General features: G+C 40.6%; 1 protein-coding gene across 8 annotated transcripts in view; it reads right to left on the reverse strand.

Annotated features, from left to right (window-relative positions):
• tesk2 (testis associated actin remodelling kinase 2) overlaps positions 1-17950 on the reverse strand; it is a 104591-nt gene that overhangs the window by 32807 nt on the left and 53834 nt on the right. For 7 of the 8 annotated variants that reach the window (XM_072574374.1, XM_072574375.1, XM_072574378.1 and 4 more), the window contains 3 exons: positions 17860-17908; positions 11824-11970; positions 3501-3580 (listed from right to left, as the gene is read on the reverse strand). In XM_072574374.1, coding sequence (XP_072430475.1) covers positions 3501-3580; positions 11824-11970; positions 17860-17908 — 276 coding nt within the window. The remainder of the gene's footprint in view (positions 1-3500; positions 3581-11823; positions 11971-17859; positions 17909-17950) is intronic. The other variant, XM_072574379.1, reaches the window with a different exon arrangement.

Below are 17950 nucleotides of genomic sequence, written 5' to 3' on the forward strand. Positions count from 1 at the left end.
ACATCAATATAGATTGTACGAAAGGCTGGCCTTGCCAGAAATACCCACACCCCAGCAGTTGTCCTTCATCTTCACTCACTCAATCGATAACCTGATGTTTCCAACAGTCATACAACAAAGATGTCCATCACCACAATGCACCAGCTCCTCCAGCCCAATTGGTAAATGCACAGAATTTTTTGTGAATCCAATTAGATGATTCTTGACTGTCAATCTCCAAAACTTTTATAATTGATAAACAAAGCAAATTAAAAATAAACGCAATTCTTTATAATGCATCAACAATTTTCCTTCTGGCTTTGCTTGCAGCAATATCTTGGAGATTGATCTTTAATTCATTCAGGGTAATTCTGGAGGGTTGGCAATCCTAGTGAGCATTTGGTAAGTAAAAAGTGAGATAACCTAACTTATATCCTTTGCGAATTTTTCCTTACCATATATCTCGCATCTATCTTCTCTTCTATTCCTTTGCTCCTGGACCCTATACCTCACAGCAAGTCCTCAACCTTCAAAAATGACATGCATTCTTTGAAACAGAAGAGTTGGCTATTGAAAAATTTAAGTCACCAGAGATGACTCTGCTGTATCAGTCAAGCCTGGGTCTCCAGTGATAAAGTTTTTGTCATCAGCATCTGCTCTAGGATCAGCCTCCAGTGCGTCTTTGGTATTGACTCCTATTTGTTGGATTGACCAGCTTACAGAATACAACAGATGCTTTGATTAAATTTTTAAAAAATGTTGAATTTGTGAAACCAGGACATAGAGACTGAATTTGGCAGATATGAAACTAGTTATGCTCAGCTGCTCCTTTTGCTGCGCATGCTGAACCCTGGCTCCACTGCCTAAAACTCATCCAACCCAGAACTCCAGTTAAACCATTTCCCCCATCCCTTTAGGATGGCAAACACAGCTCTCTAGACTACAGACTTTGATACTTTCCCACCATGCACAGTGACAGCAGTGTGTACTGTCTACAAGATGCAATGCAGAAATCCACTGAAGATCTGCAAACAGCATCTTCCAAACCCACAACCACTTCCATCTAGAAGGATAAGGGCAGTAGATATATGAAAACATCACCGTCTTCAAGTTCCCCTGCAAGCCACTCACCATCCTGACTTGGAAATATACTGCCATTCCTTCACTGTCGCTATATCAAAATCCTGCAATTTCCTCTCTAGTGGCTTTGTGGGTCAACCCACAGCAGGTGGACTGCAGCAGCAGTTCACCACCATCTTCTCAAGGGCAACTAGGGATAGGCATTAAATGCTGGCCAGCCAGTGATATCCAAATCCCACAAATGAATACATTTTTTTAAAAAACTGTTAACTTAGTTTGATGCAAGTCGAAAGATGTCCATTTTTCTTAAGCGTGAGAGACAATTGCTACTTGTAACGTAACAAATTGCACTTTTAAACACTGGCTGCAAGAGCAGGCCAGAGGCTAAATATCATTAGCAACTTATCTAATGACTATGAACTATCTACAAAGGCACCTGTCTGAAATATGATGTTTTAGTGCAGCTCCAAAAACTCTCAAGCAGTTCAGCCCACTCAGTGACACTTCATCCATAATATTATACACTCCCTCTACCAGTAATGAATCAAGGCTGCAAATGTTTACAACCTACAAAATACAATGCAACAACTCACCAGGACTCCTACAATGGAACCTCCAAAACCTGGACCTCTGCTACACAGAAGAACATAGGCATCAGGGAAAACCACCACTTTTAGGTAACACACTATTTTTCCCCCAAATTACCAGTTCAAAATCCTGGGAGACTAACAGCACCATGGATATGTCTTCATAATCTAGACTACGGCAGTTTAAAAAAAGGCTCTCTAGAACCTTCATGAGAACAATTGGGAATTAGCAGAATTCCCTATTATTCAGTCATCACATGTAAATAGATATTCAAATATTGCTTCAAGATTTCAAAGTTTGTGAGAAGATTTGTAGCTCGGGTGCTCATTGTTGTGGTTCTGTTGCCAAGCTGGGAATTTGTGTTGCAGACGTTTCGCCCCCTGTCTAGGTGACACCTTCAGTGCTTGGGTGCCTCCTGTGAAGCGCTTCTGTGATGTTTCCTCCGGCATTTATATCATTTATATTTAAACCACTCTAAATGCCAGAGGAAACAGCACAGAAGCGCTTCACAGGAGGCACCCAAGCACTGAGGAAGTCACCTAGACAGGGGACGAAACGTCTGCAACAAATTCCCAGCTCGGCGAACAGAACCACAACATTGTTTCAAGATTTTTCCAAAGCAAATCATTATACTGTGTCTTATGTTGGTTAATAGGAACATAACAACTAACAGTAGGCCATTTGCTCTGACATTTAGTATTACATAACCCATCTGATTGCAGCCTCAACTTCACATTCCTGCTTACCATTGATAACACTCAACTCTCTTCTTAGTCTACCTCTTCCTTTAAAGCATTCAACAACCCCCCTCCTCTACTCTCTGGGGAAACAGTTCCAAAGACTTGCACCCTTAAAGTAATCCTCCTCATCCCCATCCCCATCTTAAATGTGAGACCCCTAATTTTTATATTATGTCCCCTACTAATCTTGAAAATGGAAAACATTCTTTCATTATCCACCTTGTTAAGTCCTCTCAGGATCTTAAAATGTTTCAATGGACTTACCTTTCACCCTTCTAAATTTCTATGGATACAGGCTCAGCTGATCAACCTCTCATCCTAAGGTAACTTTCCTATCTTGGATATTAGTCAAGTAAATCTTCTACGAACTGCAAAACATTTATGTCCTTTCTTAAAGGAGACAACAAAACCTATACACAGTAATCTAGAGGTGGCCTCAACAACTTTTATTCCACTGTAACAACATACCCTCCTCTCAATTTCATTCCCTTACAATAAACAACATTCTATTTTCACTTGTTGTGCCTGCATACTAACATTGTGATTCATGTACTAACACACTCAGATCTTTCAGAGTTCTGCAACTTCTTTCCATTAAATATGCTGCTTTACTATTCTTCATGCCAAAGCTCACACATCCTGCATTATATTGCACCTGCCAATTTTTGCCCACCCACTTAACCTATTTATAGCCTCTTTGCAAATTCCTGATATCTTTTTGACAACTTAATTTCTGAACTAAAAGGACAGAGTGAACCAGATGAGTTTTGGTAACAAATTGGTAAATTCATTAGAATTATTAAAAAGGTAACAATTACTCCATTCCAGATATATTAATAGAGTTCTCCCAGTTGTCATGGTGGTGTTTGAGCCAGTGCCTCTGGATTACTAGTCTGGTGACACTGCCACAAATCACCATATACCTTTTTGAATGGGAACCACATTCATTCATGCTCAAAACAACAGTTATTAAAAACATGATTAAATATCTCAACAATTTTGAGGGATGCAATTTTCTATTCATTGTTATTTTCTCATAGTTGCCCGAGGATTATAATTCTGCTACTTCAAGTAGAAAATTACATTTAAAAGGGGAAAATGTGGTATACTTACTTATCAGGGATTTTCTCTGCCAGTCCAAAGTCACCCAAAACTCCTGTGTACCCATTCTCTTCCATCTTAATTAAACAGTTCTGTGGGACATAAAAGCAGGACTTATTGCATAAGAAATAACAATTCATGCCTTTATGTCCTGGAAACTGGCAGCTGTGAAAAAGCACAAGTCTGAAGTGAGAAACTAGCACATTGGATTTTTTTTTCCCTATTCATTCATTTGATGAGGGCATTACTGGCAAGGATGGCAGGTTTCCTCCGCTAAAAGGAACAGATTATAGATTTCAGTTTTCCCTGCACTTCATAGTGGATTCAAACCTATGTCCCTTGAACATTAGCATAAAGTTTGGAATTACGAACTGCCTCCCCAAAATTAGCAGAAATGAGAAAAGGATAGATTTCAATAGAGATGGATTTAAATTCAGATTAAGATCTCTTCACCTTGCCAAAGTTCACACATCCTATATTACACTCCACCTGCTAATTTTTCCCACTCACTTCACTTATAATAAGAATAAAGAACAAAGAAAATTTACAGCCCAGAAACAGGCCCTTCAGCCCTCCAAGCCGGAGCCGATCCAAATCCACTGTCTAAACTTGTCGCCCAATTCCTACGCATCTGTATCCCTCTGCTCCCCACCTACTCATGCATCTGTCCAGACGCATCTTAAATGAATCTACCATGCTTGCCTCGACACAGAGGGTGGTAGGTGCTTGGAACGTGTTGCCAGCAGAGGTGGTAAAGTACTTGCCGCGTGTATCTTCCTTAAGCTTTTCACCACTCATCTTGAAAGCATGACCTCTCGTTATTGAATCCTTTACCCTGGGAAAAAGCTCCTCTCTATCTACCCTGTTATACCCTTCATGATTTTGTAGACCTCAATCAGGTCCCCCCACAATCTCCTTTTTTCTAATGAAAACAATCCTAACCTATTCAACCTCTCTTCATAGCTAGCACCTTCCATACCAGGCAACATCCTTGTAAACCTTGTCTGCACCCTCTCCAAAACATCCACATCCTTTTGGTAATGTGGTGACCAGAACTGTACACAGTATTCTAAATGTGGCCAAACCAATGTTGTGTACAATTTTAACATGACCTGCCAGCTCCTATACTCAATACCCCGTCCGATGAAGGCAAGCACACCATATGCCTTCTTGACCACACTATCCAGCTGTGCAGCAACCTTCAGGGTTCAACGGACCTGCACTCCCAGATCTCTGCCCATCAATTTTTTCCAAGGCTCTTGCATTTACTGTATAGTTCGCTCTAGAATTAGACTTCCCAAAATGCATCACCTCACATTTGCCTGGATTGAACGCCATCTGCCACCTCTCCACCCAACTCTCCAGTCTATCTATATTCTCTTGTATTCTTTGACAGTCTCTTATGCTTTCTCCTACTCCACCAATCTTCGTGTCACCTGCAAACTTGCTGATCATACCAACAGTGCCCTCTTCCAGATAATTTATGTATATCACAAACAGTGGCCCCAGCACTTGATCCCTGTGGAACACCACTGGTCATCTTTCTCCATTTTGAGAAACTCCCTTCAACTACTACTCTGTCTGTGTCAACCAGTTCTTTATCCACCTAGCTAGAACATCCTGCACACCACGTGACTTCACTTTCTCCATTAGTTTACCATAGGGAATCTTATTGAACGCTTTACTAAAGGTCCATGTATATGACATGTACAGCTCTTCCTTCATCTATCAACTTGGTCACTTCCTCAAAAGAACTCTATTAAGTTGGTAAGGCACGATCTCCCCCGCATAAAAACCATGTTGCCTATCACTGATAAGCCCATTCTTTTGCAAATAGAAATAGATTTTATCCCTCAATACCTTCTCTCGCAACTTTCCCACCATTGACATCAGACTCACTGGTCTGTAGTTAGAGAATATCCCTACTACCCTTCCTTTACAGGGGGACAACATGAGTAACCCTCCAGCACCTTATATAGCCTCTTTGCAAACTCCTGATATCCTCTTGACAACTTACTTTCTGAACTAAAAGGACATAGTGAACCAGATGGATTTTGGTAACAATCTGGTAAATTACTTAGAATAATTAACAATAACAATAACTCCATTTCAGATATATTAATAGACTTCTCTCAATTGTCATGGTAGTGTTTGAACTGGCCACTGATTCAGATGCGAATTCTAAATTCCACCTTCAGCAATGAAGTTATATCCAGTTTTCTCTGTTCTTACAAAAACATTGCATTCCACTGTGTACAGTATGGAGTTGATAAAGTCTGAATCAATTCCCACCAAGGTGCGGTGCTCTTAATCTTATCTGAAAGCAACCTTTTAGTGAAAGCATTCTTTGTTGTGGTTCTGTTCGCCGAGCTGGGAATTTGTCTTGCAAACGTTCCGTTCCCTGTCTAGGTGACATCCTCAGTGCTTGGGAGCCTCCTGTGAAGCGCTTCTGTGCTGTTTCCTCCAGCATTTGTAGTGGCCTGTCTCTGCCGCTTCCGGTTGTCAGTTCGAGCTGTCCGCTGTAGTGGCCGGTATATTGGGTCCAGGTCGATGTGTTTGTTGATGGCACTCATCCACAGATTCTATCAACAAACACATCGACCTGGACCCAATATACCGGCCACTACAGCGGACAGCTCGAACCGACAACCGGAAGCGGCAGAGACAGGCCACTATAAATGCCGGAGGAAACAGCACAGAAGCGCTTCACAGGAGGCTCCCAAGCACTGAGGATGTCACCTAGACAGGGGACGAAACGTTTGCAAGACAAATTCCCAGCTCGGCGAACAGAACCACAACAACGAGCACCCGAGCTACAAATCTTCTCCCAAACTTTGAAAAGCATTCTTTTTGTCAGTCAATGCACATGCTTATTTTGTGAAGTTCCATTTGCCAAATGCATCTCAAGTAAAGAGGTCATGATGTCACGACCTATCCCAGGTTCTATCATGAAACGGGTTGGCCATGCTGAAACCAAACTACTTACAACTGTTCATTGCCCTCACTATCAAGATTCTTCTTCTTCTTCCCAGCTTACTACCAGTAATTCCTTTGCCAAATGACCTTTTATTTTTCTCCCCCCTGTCTCTCGGCTGCATCTCTACCTATCCGCTCACTCCTTTAGCCCCCATGCCTTATCAACATAAGTTGATGGCACAGGGTGGCACAGTGGCTCCGTGGTTAGCACTGCTGCCTCACAGCGCCAGGGTTCGATTCCCGCCTCGAAAACTGTCTATGTGGAGTTTGTACGTTCTCCCAGTGTCTGTGTGGGTTTCTCCAGGTGCTCCGGTTTCCTCCCACAGTCCAAAGATGTGCAGGTCAGGTGGATTGGTTATGCTAAATTGCTCATAATATTAGGTGCATTAATCAGGAGTGAATGTAGGGGAATGGGCCTGGGTGGGTTGCTCTTCGGTGGACTTGTTGGGCCGAAGGGCCTGTTTCCGCACTGTAGGGAATCTAATCTAATCTTAAAAATACCACCTTTCCTGGCTGCTTTCAGTTCTGTAGAAGGTCACTGACCTCAAAATATTCTCTCTACAGATCCTGCCAGACCTGCTCAGTTTTTCAAGCTATTTCTGTTTGTGTTTCAGATCTCCGCTATTTATATTTGGACTACGGTTCATATTTTGGACTACGTACTTTTAACCATCTTCCTCTCATGTAAATGAGAATCCTACACCTCAGCGAATGAAAAGCTACTATGATTATGAACAATAAACACTTGCTGGATAAACAATCCATGGAGGATACAATTTGGATACAAAATTTATTTAGGGAGTAGTATCATCATAATTCAGGCTCACCCACTAAACAAATATGTCATACACAATAAAAGACACTTCAGTTACACTTTACATAATGAGCAAAAGTCCATCCAATTCACTCATGTTCTTTCGGGAAGGAAATCCTTCCCTGATTGAGTCTTGATGTGACTCCAGGTATACAACAATGTGATCAACTTTTAAGTGCCCTCTGAAAAGCTCTAGCAATATATTATGTTGAAGGAAAATTAACAAATGTGCAATGACTATCAGCTTTTCCAGTGATGCCCACATCCTGTGAAAGAATAAAGTAGTAAGGATATGGAACGTAATTTGAGCAATTGTAAGAGAGCAAGTTCGGAAAAGTCCATTGGACAGGTTTTTTTTGGGGGGGGCGAAAAAAAAAGAAAAAATTCATAGGGGAGGTCTGACAAGGTGGAGGGCAGAGGTAATCAAAATGACAAAAGATCACTAGTGCAAGGCCAAAAGCAGCATTATTAGGACAAGCTTTTTCTTTTTAAAAAAAGGGGTACCAGGAGGAGGTCTGATTGGCAAAATTATGGAACATCAGCCCTTAGAAAGGGAGAATAGAAAAACAAAAAGAAAAATTAAAACCAAATCAAGAGCAAGGAAATAAAACAAGGCACAGGTTATAAAGTGAAACTGTTGAACTTACGAGCCCAGAAAACCTTAGCATTCCTAAAAGAGATGCTGTTCCTTAAACTTTACAAGGTTTGTGAAAAAGTCTTTTATACTATAGAGGCAAGTGTTCTTTTCCCCTTGGAACCAAGACTCTAAACTGTTGCATAGTTTGTAAATGCTACCATCGAACTTAATTTGGATATAGGTTTGCTTGCTCAGCGAGCAAACATACATCCAGAACCTCAACCTGATTTACAAATCTTCTCAAACCATGCCAACACAACTTAAATTCTTCACATTATTCCTGATTAGGGAATGAAAAAGTCAAGAGTTATTTCTATACAACTACCAAATGATATTCTGATTGCTAGTCAGAAGACTTTTCTTGAGGAAACTTGCAAGAGGACATACAGCTTCATTATACATGATCTCAAGAGGATCCCTATAAACAAATATTCAAATAGTACACAAAAGCTTAAGAAAACAAATGATTTCTCCTATCCTGCCTGGGAATAACACAAAGAAACAAAATTTATGATAAAACCTACAAACTTAGCGATGCATTGAATCTTATTTCTGAAAGGAAACATACTTTATGGGTGGCACGGTGGCACAGTGGTTAGCACTACTGCCTCACAGCGCCAGAGACCCGGGTTCATTTCCCACCTCAGGCGACTGACTGTGTGGAGTTTGCACATTCGCCCAGTGTCTCCGTGGGTTTCCGCCGGGTGCTCCGGTTTCCTCCCACAGTCCAAAGATGTGCAGGTCAGGTGAATCGACCGTGTTAAATTGCCCGTAGGTGTTCGGTAAGGGGTAAATGTAGGGGTATGGGTGGGTTGCGCTTCGGCGGGTCGATGTGGACTTGTTGGGCCGAAGGGCCTGTTTCCACACTAATGTAATCTAATCTAAAAAAAAATCTAATCTACCTGCTTTGCCAATCACAGAATCCCTACAGTGTGGCGCCCTGTCTCCCCAGTGTAGTGGAGATCCCCACCAACTCATTCTCCTCTCCCAGCACCTTCCCCTGCTATCGCAAGAATTGCAAAACCTGCGCACACACCTTCCCCCTTACCTTCGTCCTAGGTCCCAAAGGAGCCTTCCACACCAGTCAGAGATTTACCTGCACTTCCACACAAGTCATTTATTGTATCTGTTCGTCCTGACATGGTCTCCTCTACACTGGGGAGACAGGATGTCTACTTGCAGAACGCTTCAAAGACCATCTCTGGGACACACGCACGAAACAACCCCACCGCCCAGTGACCAAACACTTCGATTCCCCTCCCACTCCGCCAAGGACATGCAGGTCCTGGGTCTCCTCCACTGCCAAACCCTTACTACTTGATGCCTGGAGAAAGAACGCCTCAATTTCCACCTTGGGGCCTTCCAATCACACGGGATCAATGTGGACTTCACCAGTTTCCTCGTTTCCCCTCCCACCACCTTATCCCAGATCCAACTTTCCAACTCGATACTGCTCTCTTGACCTGGATATTCTTCCCTCCCAACTATCTGCTCCATCCTTCTCTCCGACCTATCTTCATCTACCTATCTCATTCTCAGCGATCTTCTCCCCAGCCCCACCCATTTATCTCTCTGCCCCCTTGGGCCACCCCTTCATTCCTGAAGAAAACTTTATGCTCGAAACATTGATTCTCCTGCTCCTCAAGATGCTGCCTGACCAGCTGTGCTTTTCCAGCATCACACTCTTCGATTCTGATCTCCAGCATCTGCAGTGCTCGCTTTCTTCCCTTCCTAGTCAGTGTATTTGTCCAAATGTCTTTTAAATGTCATTTAAAACTGCATTTACTACTTCCAACAGCAGTTCATTCAACATATGAACCACCCTATGTGTGAAAATGTTGCCCCTCGGGTCCCTTTTAAATTTTTCCCCTCTCACTTTAAAATTTGCCATCAAACTTGGAACTTCCCCACTCTAGGAAAAAGAATTTTGCTATTCACCTTATCTATATTCCTCATGATTTTACAAATCTCTATAAAATCACCCCTTAAGCCTCCTACACTCCATTGAAAATAAAAAAAAGAGTCCCAGGTTAACCAACCTCTCCTCATAATTCGAAGCCTCCAGTCCCGGCAATATCCTGGTAAGTCTTTTCTGAACCCTTTCCAATTTAATAATATCCTTTCTATAGCAAGACAACCAAAACTGTACATAGTATCTCCAAAAGCAGCTTCACCAACATCCTGTACAACCTCAAATCATCCTGAGCAAATATACTTGGAAGGTACACCAACATTCCTAAACACATAACCAGAGATATTACAGATTCACTGCAAATGGAAAGTTTTTACACTCAGATGAGGACTAAAGGCTCTAAGGAGTTTAAAAGATTTGCAAAATAAAACCAACTTAATTCTTATACGAAACCAATGGGATGAATATAGCAATAGTCTCTAAGCAACTACAATAAATATAAATTGAGGCACCATTGAGATATAAAAGTAATTTGCACTTCTACAGGATTGGAGAGAATCCAGCATTAATTAATGATAAGCACAATTAGTAGAAACACAGGGCATCCTGTAGCAACTACAAAGCTTTCTCACTTTCTGCTGGAGGAAAGGGCCAATCCTCCAGCCTGTGAGGTGCAGAGGCCGTAATCCTTTGCTATAAGAACAAGAGTGCTTGCGGCAGTTGTAGGAACTATCGAGACTTCAATGCCTCCCACGTTCTCAGCACAACATTATAGTGTTAAGGGGAGGCAAGGGCTTAGTGGTATTATCACTAGAGTGATCATCCAGAAGCCCAGGTAATGTTCTGGAGACCAAGGTTCAAATCCCACTATAGTAGAATTTGAATTGTCCAAAAAAAAAAGAACGTGGATTTAAGAATCTAAAGATGACCACGAAACCATTATCGCTTGTCAAAAAAGCCATCTAGTTCACCAATGTCCTTTAGGAAAGGAAACTGCCATCCTCACCTGGTCTGTCCCATGTGACTTCAAACCCACAGCATTGTGGTGGACTCTTAACTGCTCTCTGGGGGGAGCAATAAATGCTGGCCCAGCCAGTGAAACCATCATCCTATGAATGAATAAAAATAAAAATCCAGAATCCAGGTTCTAATGATCCAGGCTCTCAGATTTAAATCCCATCACAGCAGATGGAGAAACTTCACTGCCTCGTAATTGCCTTTAGTTAAGTTTAAAGATACCAGTAACAGATTCATTTCTCACACACAAACTGAGTAAGAAATCCTATCATGCTATATTCACTATTCATCCTGCTTCATTACACAAAACTGGGTCAAAATGATCTAGCCTGATAGTATTATTTCAAGAAAATGTACCAAGTACATAATGAACTCCTCCTTTAGCCAATTGTTCTGAATTCCCTTTGCTTAATTGACGCAAATTGCAGCACTTTTCTTCAAAACCCCATCAATCCTTAATGTATACTCTTCTGTAGGGGAATTGTTGGGGGTCCTACAAATTATAATGGTGTACCCCAACTATACATCAAACTGAATATTATATCATGAGTGAATTTTTCTCCACTAAAAACTGAACAGTTGGTAGAAGGTTCTTGAGTGAAGATTTGGAAAGTTAGAGAAAAAGCAAGGTAATAGTGCAAGCTAATGATATCCAGTTTTATGTAATGTTGGGGGTATACCATTATATGCAGTACCACGCATTTGCAATGTAATGATTCTAGTGTACTAAATGCCAAGGTACATACTACCCTATATAGAGTAAGACTTCATCAACATGTACTTAAATTATGTTTGGCAAAAAAATTAGACTTAGCAAAAATGTATTTCCTATGAATTGATTCTGCTCCATTAGTTATTAAATTATTGTGAAATAGTCTTAATAAATGTTAATTACTGTTTCCCAAGGATAGCAAGATTGAATTAACACCCTAAGAATTAAATAGCAATTATTTTTAATTTCTCCCTCCATATACTGAACCTTAGAAGTCAAATCCCGATGAAAGACACCCTTTGAGTGCAGGTAGCTGAGTCCACAGGCAAGATCATGTGCTATTTTGACTCTAACACGCCAGGAGAGATGATCACTGCTGTCCAATAATTGTTCAAGGTTGCCTCTATTAATATACTGAAAATAAAGCACATGGGAGAGGAAATCACCATCTGAAGTGGTCACATGCTGGGCTCATTTCCATCTATAAAACTTCTAAGTCTAAAATACTACTAGATTGAACATTATTCAACAAAAAGCTAAATCTGACCATGAGAATAAATCTTTTTAACTAGCATAATTATTTCTACAAATAGCTCTCTCAGCACACTACTTTCAAAGTTACAATCCAATCACTTCAATTAGTTATTAAAATACATATGACAGCATCAAGGGACAAGAGTCTTGTGCAACTTTTCAGAACTTACGACTCTCCAAATGCATCCAAATAAATGAGTGGAGGTCATTAGAAAACCAAATCAGATCAGTAAATAGCAGATATAGCCTTTACACAGAAATCCTGAGGGACATTAAGCAGTTTATACAGCTAGGAATATAGTGACTGTGGCAAAGGCATGTGGGTCCTGTACAATAATAAATTGGCTGAAATAAAAAAAAACAGTTGTACAGGGCTAGTAACAGTAAGATGTGAATTATAATAAGAATATAATCTTGTGACACTGAGTCAGTCACCAATCATGCTTCTAATGAATTTGTTAAATAATGCAAAATGAAGCTTCTGTTCCCAATTCAAAAAGCTGAAAGCAGTTCCTAACCTTTCCAAAGAAACTTATTTTTCTGAAATTAGATTCTTGGCACTGCTGGACAATATGGATACCCCAGAATTCTTCCAAAACAGGCTAAAGGCTATATATTAAAATGTAAATTATCTAAGAACACAAACTGTCACTCCAGATGGAGGAGATACTGAAAAGAAATACAAAAACAGGTAAATTATGAAACCGTGACCTAAAATCAAGGAACATAATTTTTCTATCAATTATACGTTTGCTCAGTGTCGCAACCCAAATAGGTTTTCTTTTATTCACTCATGTCATTGCTGGCTGAGCAAGTATTTACTCCCATCCCTAGTTGGCCTCAAGAAGGTGGTGGTGACCTGCCTTCTTGAATGTCTGCGGTCCATGTGCTGTAGGGTAGATGCCATTAGGTAGGGAATTCCACGATTTTGACCCAATGGCAGCTAAGGAAAGGCGTTATATTTCCAAGTCAGAATGGTTTGGACAGCACGTTGCAGGTTAGGGTGTTCTCATCTATCTGCTGTCCTTGTCCTTGGAGGTGGAAGTGGTTATGGGTTTGATGGGTGCTGTGTCAACATCTTTGGCAAATTTCTGCAGTGCATCTTGTAGACAGTACACACTGCCTAGAACCAGATATAGGCTGTTCAGCCTCTTGAAGCTGTTGAGCTACTTAGTTACATCATGACTGATCTGTACCTAGCACCATTATGTGCTTTTGCTCCACATCTTTTGTTAACAGAGAAAACCCGTCCTTTCCTTTTGGTTAAACAGTGAGTGTACAATGAAAGCAAATCAGACTATTTCATAGCAGTCCATCATCTATAATGCCATCAGACAATGACAGTATCAAGATCAGAAAAGCATCATTAACAGTATAAAATACTTAAGTTAGGAATTTAAGAACAGTAACAGATCATTCATTTCTTGTAAATTTTTATTAAGATTAGGAACACAACCATATCTGACACGACAGTAGGTTAAGAGCAATATGCACGAATAGTGACAGATGGTGATGTTACTAGACTAGTGATTCAGAGGTCTGAGCAATGCTCAATGACAAGAGTTCAAATCCCACCATTACAGCTGCGAGAACGTAAATTCAATTGTTAAATAAATCTAAAACAAAGTGAGCTAGCCCAAGCAATTGTGACTATGAAACCAGTTCGCTGGCTCATGACTGACATTTTAGGGAAAAAAAACCTGTTCTTCTTACACGGTTTTGCTGACGTGAGAGTCCAGACCCACAGCAATACGAATGATTTCTCGCAACCTTCTGAAATGGCTTCGAAACCACTTAGGTAAAATCCAGAAAGAGTAAAACAGAATGGATCTCCTGGCATGGAAACAACAAAAACATATCCGGCTCAGATGTTCTTGCAGAGGTCTCCTTATTAACATCTGGGCACTTAGCCCCAGGTTTCTCAAGCATCAGCCTAATACACAATCATACCTTGCAGCCAATGTCTCAAACTATTGGAATGCCCTGTCTAATCAGTAGAAGAGCGATTAGAACGGTGGCACAGTGGTATACATTCAGGAGGGAGTGATCCTCAGAGACTTTAACAAAGATGCTACGCCTCACAAATTCTCATGGGTCATGGCTTGACTTCATATATAGGTAACAAATTCTCCCCTTGATTGCCACCTGCAATCTTGTATCATCATTTTAAACCTGGTTTTGGGGTGGGGGGGGGGGGGGGGGGGGGGGGAAAGAGGGTTTTTAGAAACAATAATCCAGAACAAAATTAACAGTCACTTGGACGAATGTAGATTAATTAAGAACAGCCTGCACAGGTCTGTTAATAGACTATTAGCATTGATTCAACCAAACTAATGAGGTTTTGGAGGAAATAGGGAATATAAAATGTTGATGACTGCCATATGGATTTCAAAAAGGTGCGAGTAGTTGCCAAATAATAGGTTTCAGCTTTACTGGCAAGCCTAACAATTAAAAGACAGCACAGATAGCAGTTGGCCAAGTGACAAGTACCAGACTTTCAGAGAACAATTATTTTTCAGTCTGGTGAAAGTTATACAGTGGGACTACCCAGGGCCACTGTTTTTCATGATTTAAGACATGAGTGCACACGCAAAATTTCAAAATTGCAGAGGTCACAAAACTTACAAATGTTATGAACAGAGGTGTATAATAATTAAGTTATAAAGAGCAATGACAGGGTGCTGCAATACAGAGATACATGGCAGATGGAATTTAACACACGCATGCATTGATGTATCTATCTAGAAAGAATGAAGAGAGACAATGACTAAATGGACAATATTTTAACAGGGTTGCAAGAACAGAGACCTGGAGCATATATACACAAATTATTGAAAAGCAAAAGTAGTTATGATGAATCTTTATCAAAGATTGGTCCAACCTCAAACGGAGTATTGTATCCAATTCGGGGCACCTCACTTTAGGAAGGATGTGAAGACTTTAAAGACGGCGCAGAAAGAAAATTCAGTTACATGGATAAACTGGAGGGCTGGGATGTTCTCCTTAGGAGAGAAGATTTGATAGAGACGTTCAAAATCGGGAGGGCTCTAGATAGAGTAGACAAAGAGAAACAGTTTTCATTGGTAGGAGGTCAAGAAGCAGAGGACATTGATTAAGGTGTTGATGAAACAACCAAGAACAGAGTGAGGAAAAATATTTTCACACTCAGAAGGTCAGATATGTACTATCTGTGGTAAAGTGAATTCAATTGTGATTTTATAAAGAGAATTGGATATCCATTTGATGAGAACGTATTTGCATGGTTGCAGGGAGAAGATGCAGAAAGCAGAACAGATAAAACCGTTCTTAAAGAAAGCTAGCCAGAAGTCCATGGGTCAAGCAGCTTTCTGCACTGTGACAATTTTATAATTCTAAGAATCTGTACTTCACTTTAATCATCACTTAGAAGACGCAAGGAAGATGCGGTATATAAATGCTGTAATCAACACAGGAGATTTGACAAGAGAGAGAAAAACGAGGATGAGACCATTCACAAAATATTAAAACACGTTAAAGAGCCTACAGAGGCAAAGAAGGGTCCATGATTGTTCACCAACAATCTCAGCTTGCTCATGATGTTGAGCAAAACTAGAAGCAGTGGAATTATTCCAGAATTTTCACTATTATTTTAACTGAAAATCTCAACTATCCGTTTTTGTCCAAACGAATTGCAAATGCACTTCAAAACATGGCAGGGAAAATGACAGCTTATAGTCACACCTAGAAACAGAAAAAAAACCAAAGAGGAATAGGCCATACAGCCTTTGATAACTTATTATGATCACAGCAGATCATCCAACTCATTTAGGCTGAAGTGGGTACTGCAGATGCTGGAGATCAGAGTCAGATTAGAGTGGTGCTGGAAAAGCACAGCAGGTCAGGCAGCATCCGAGGAGCTGGAAAAATCGATGTTTCAGGCAAAAGTCCTTCATCGGGAATCAATTTCCTGCTCCTCAAATGCTGCCTGACATGCTGTGCTTTTCCAGTACCACTCTAATCTTGACATCCAACTCAATTGCCTACTCCTGCTTACCCTTAATATCCTTTGATCTTGTTAGCTTTAGGTGCTATCCCCAACTCCTCCTCGAAACCAAACCATGTTTTGGACTTGAATGTTTTCTGTAGTCGCGAATTCCACAAGCTCACCACTCTCTAGGCAAATAAATTCTCATCCCTTTCCTAAATGTTTAGCTCGCATCCTTAGATTGTGACCCCTGATTCTGGACTCCTGCTGCCAGTAGTGGCCTTCCTGCAACTGCTCTCTCCAGTCCTGTTTGAATTTTCCAGGTTTCCTGAGATCTTCATTTTTTTTAAAACTTCAGTTAACTGATTCAACCTCTCCTCAAACATCAGTCTCACCAATCAAGATGAGAGTCTGATAAATCTTCGCTGCACTCCCTCTGTAACAAGAGCATCCTTTCTCACATAAGACCAAAACTGCACACTATATTCCAAGTGAGGGCTTACCAAAGCCTGAGTGCTATTACAGCAGGACATCGCTGCTCCAGTACTCAAACCTTCTCACTATGGCCAACATACCATTTTCCTTCCTAACTGCTGTAACTGCATGCATACCTTCAGTGACTGGGCTCCAAGGAGGCAGAGGTCAAATTGTACATTCCCTTCTCTCAACTTCCACATTTAGATTATAATCTGCCTTTCTGTTCTTGCCCCCATTGTGGATAACCTCACATTTATCCAGATTATACTGTATAGGGCCATGCCTTTAGCCACTCACTCAACTCATTTAAGTCACATTGAAGTATCCTCCTCACGGTTCACCCTCCCACCCAGCTTTGTCATCTGCAAGTTTTGGCAATATTACATTTTTTATCTAAATCACTGATTTTATGCAAAGCTGATGATCCCTGCAGCACCCTACTCGTCACTGGCTGCCATTTGGAGAAAATATTTATTCCAAGTTTTTGCTTCCTGTATGCCAGCCAGTCTTCTATCCATTTCAATACCCTACCCCCAATCTCATATGCTTTAATTTTACAGGCTAATCTCTTATGTGGAACTCTGCCAAAAGTCTTCCGAAAGTCCAAGTGAGCCACATCCACTGGCTCCCCTTTATCCTCTCTACAATTTACATTTTCAAAGAATTCCAGTAAATTTGTAACTACCAATTCCCTTTTGCAAATTCATGCTGACTCTGTCCAATCCAGCCGTTGCTTTCCAAAGCAAAGCCAATACCTGGCAAACATTCCTGTATAACAAAGCTGTAATTCAATATCCAAGATCCAAACGGCTGCGTAAACTATTTGCCAAATACTTGGACACAGTTTCATTCTCGTGATTCAAACTCAAGCACTGTTCACACAATGGTATCAAATATACTTGGACATCTTCATGCTGAGGAATAGAATATGGTCCATTTTGACAACCAATATAAGCTCAAGTAATCATGAGAATAAGAAAGTTGAAGTTTCTTTTTCAATGGTACAGTGCTCAATCCCACACCAGGTACTCCCATTGCTAAAAAGTTTTAGATCAATCAAACTGGATAAAAGTCACTAAAGGAGATGAATAAAATTTTGCATTGTATAGCAATCCAACAGCTTCATGGTTAATTTTATTGGACCAGCCTTTTACTTTTATTTCAATGTAATTTTAAATTAAACTTTAATTCTCAAATGGCACTGGTGGGATATGACCATCATTCTCCAAGTTATTGTTGGAAAGCTCTGGATTATTAGACCTCTTTGACACTTAGTTACATTGCATAATGTAATCAATGTAATAATATGATGAAACTCAGCTACCTACCTCAGTTAAGGCATGCAGTTGGCCTTCATGAACACAAACTCCCATAAACCTGTAAAGTAAAAATAAATCATTAACAACTTACCACATGCGA

This window comes from Chiloscyllium punctatum, chromosome 7, assembly GCF_047496795.1.
Source record: "Chiloscyllium punctatum isolate Juve2018m chromosome 7, sChiPun1.3, whole genome shotgun sequence".
Taxonomy (NCBI): Eukaryota; Metazoa; Chordata; class Chondrichthyes; order Orectolobiformes; family Hemiscylliidae; genus Chiloscyllium; species Chiloscyllium punctatum.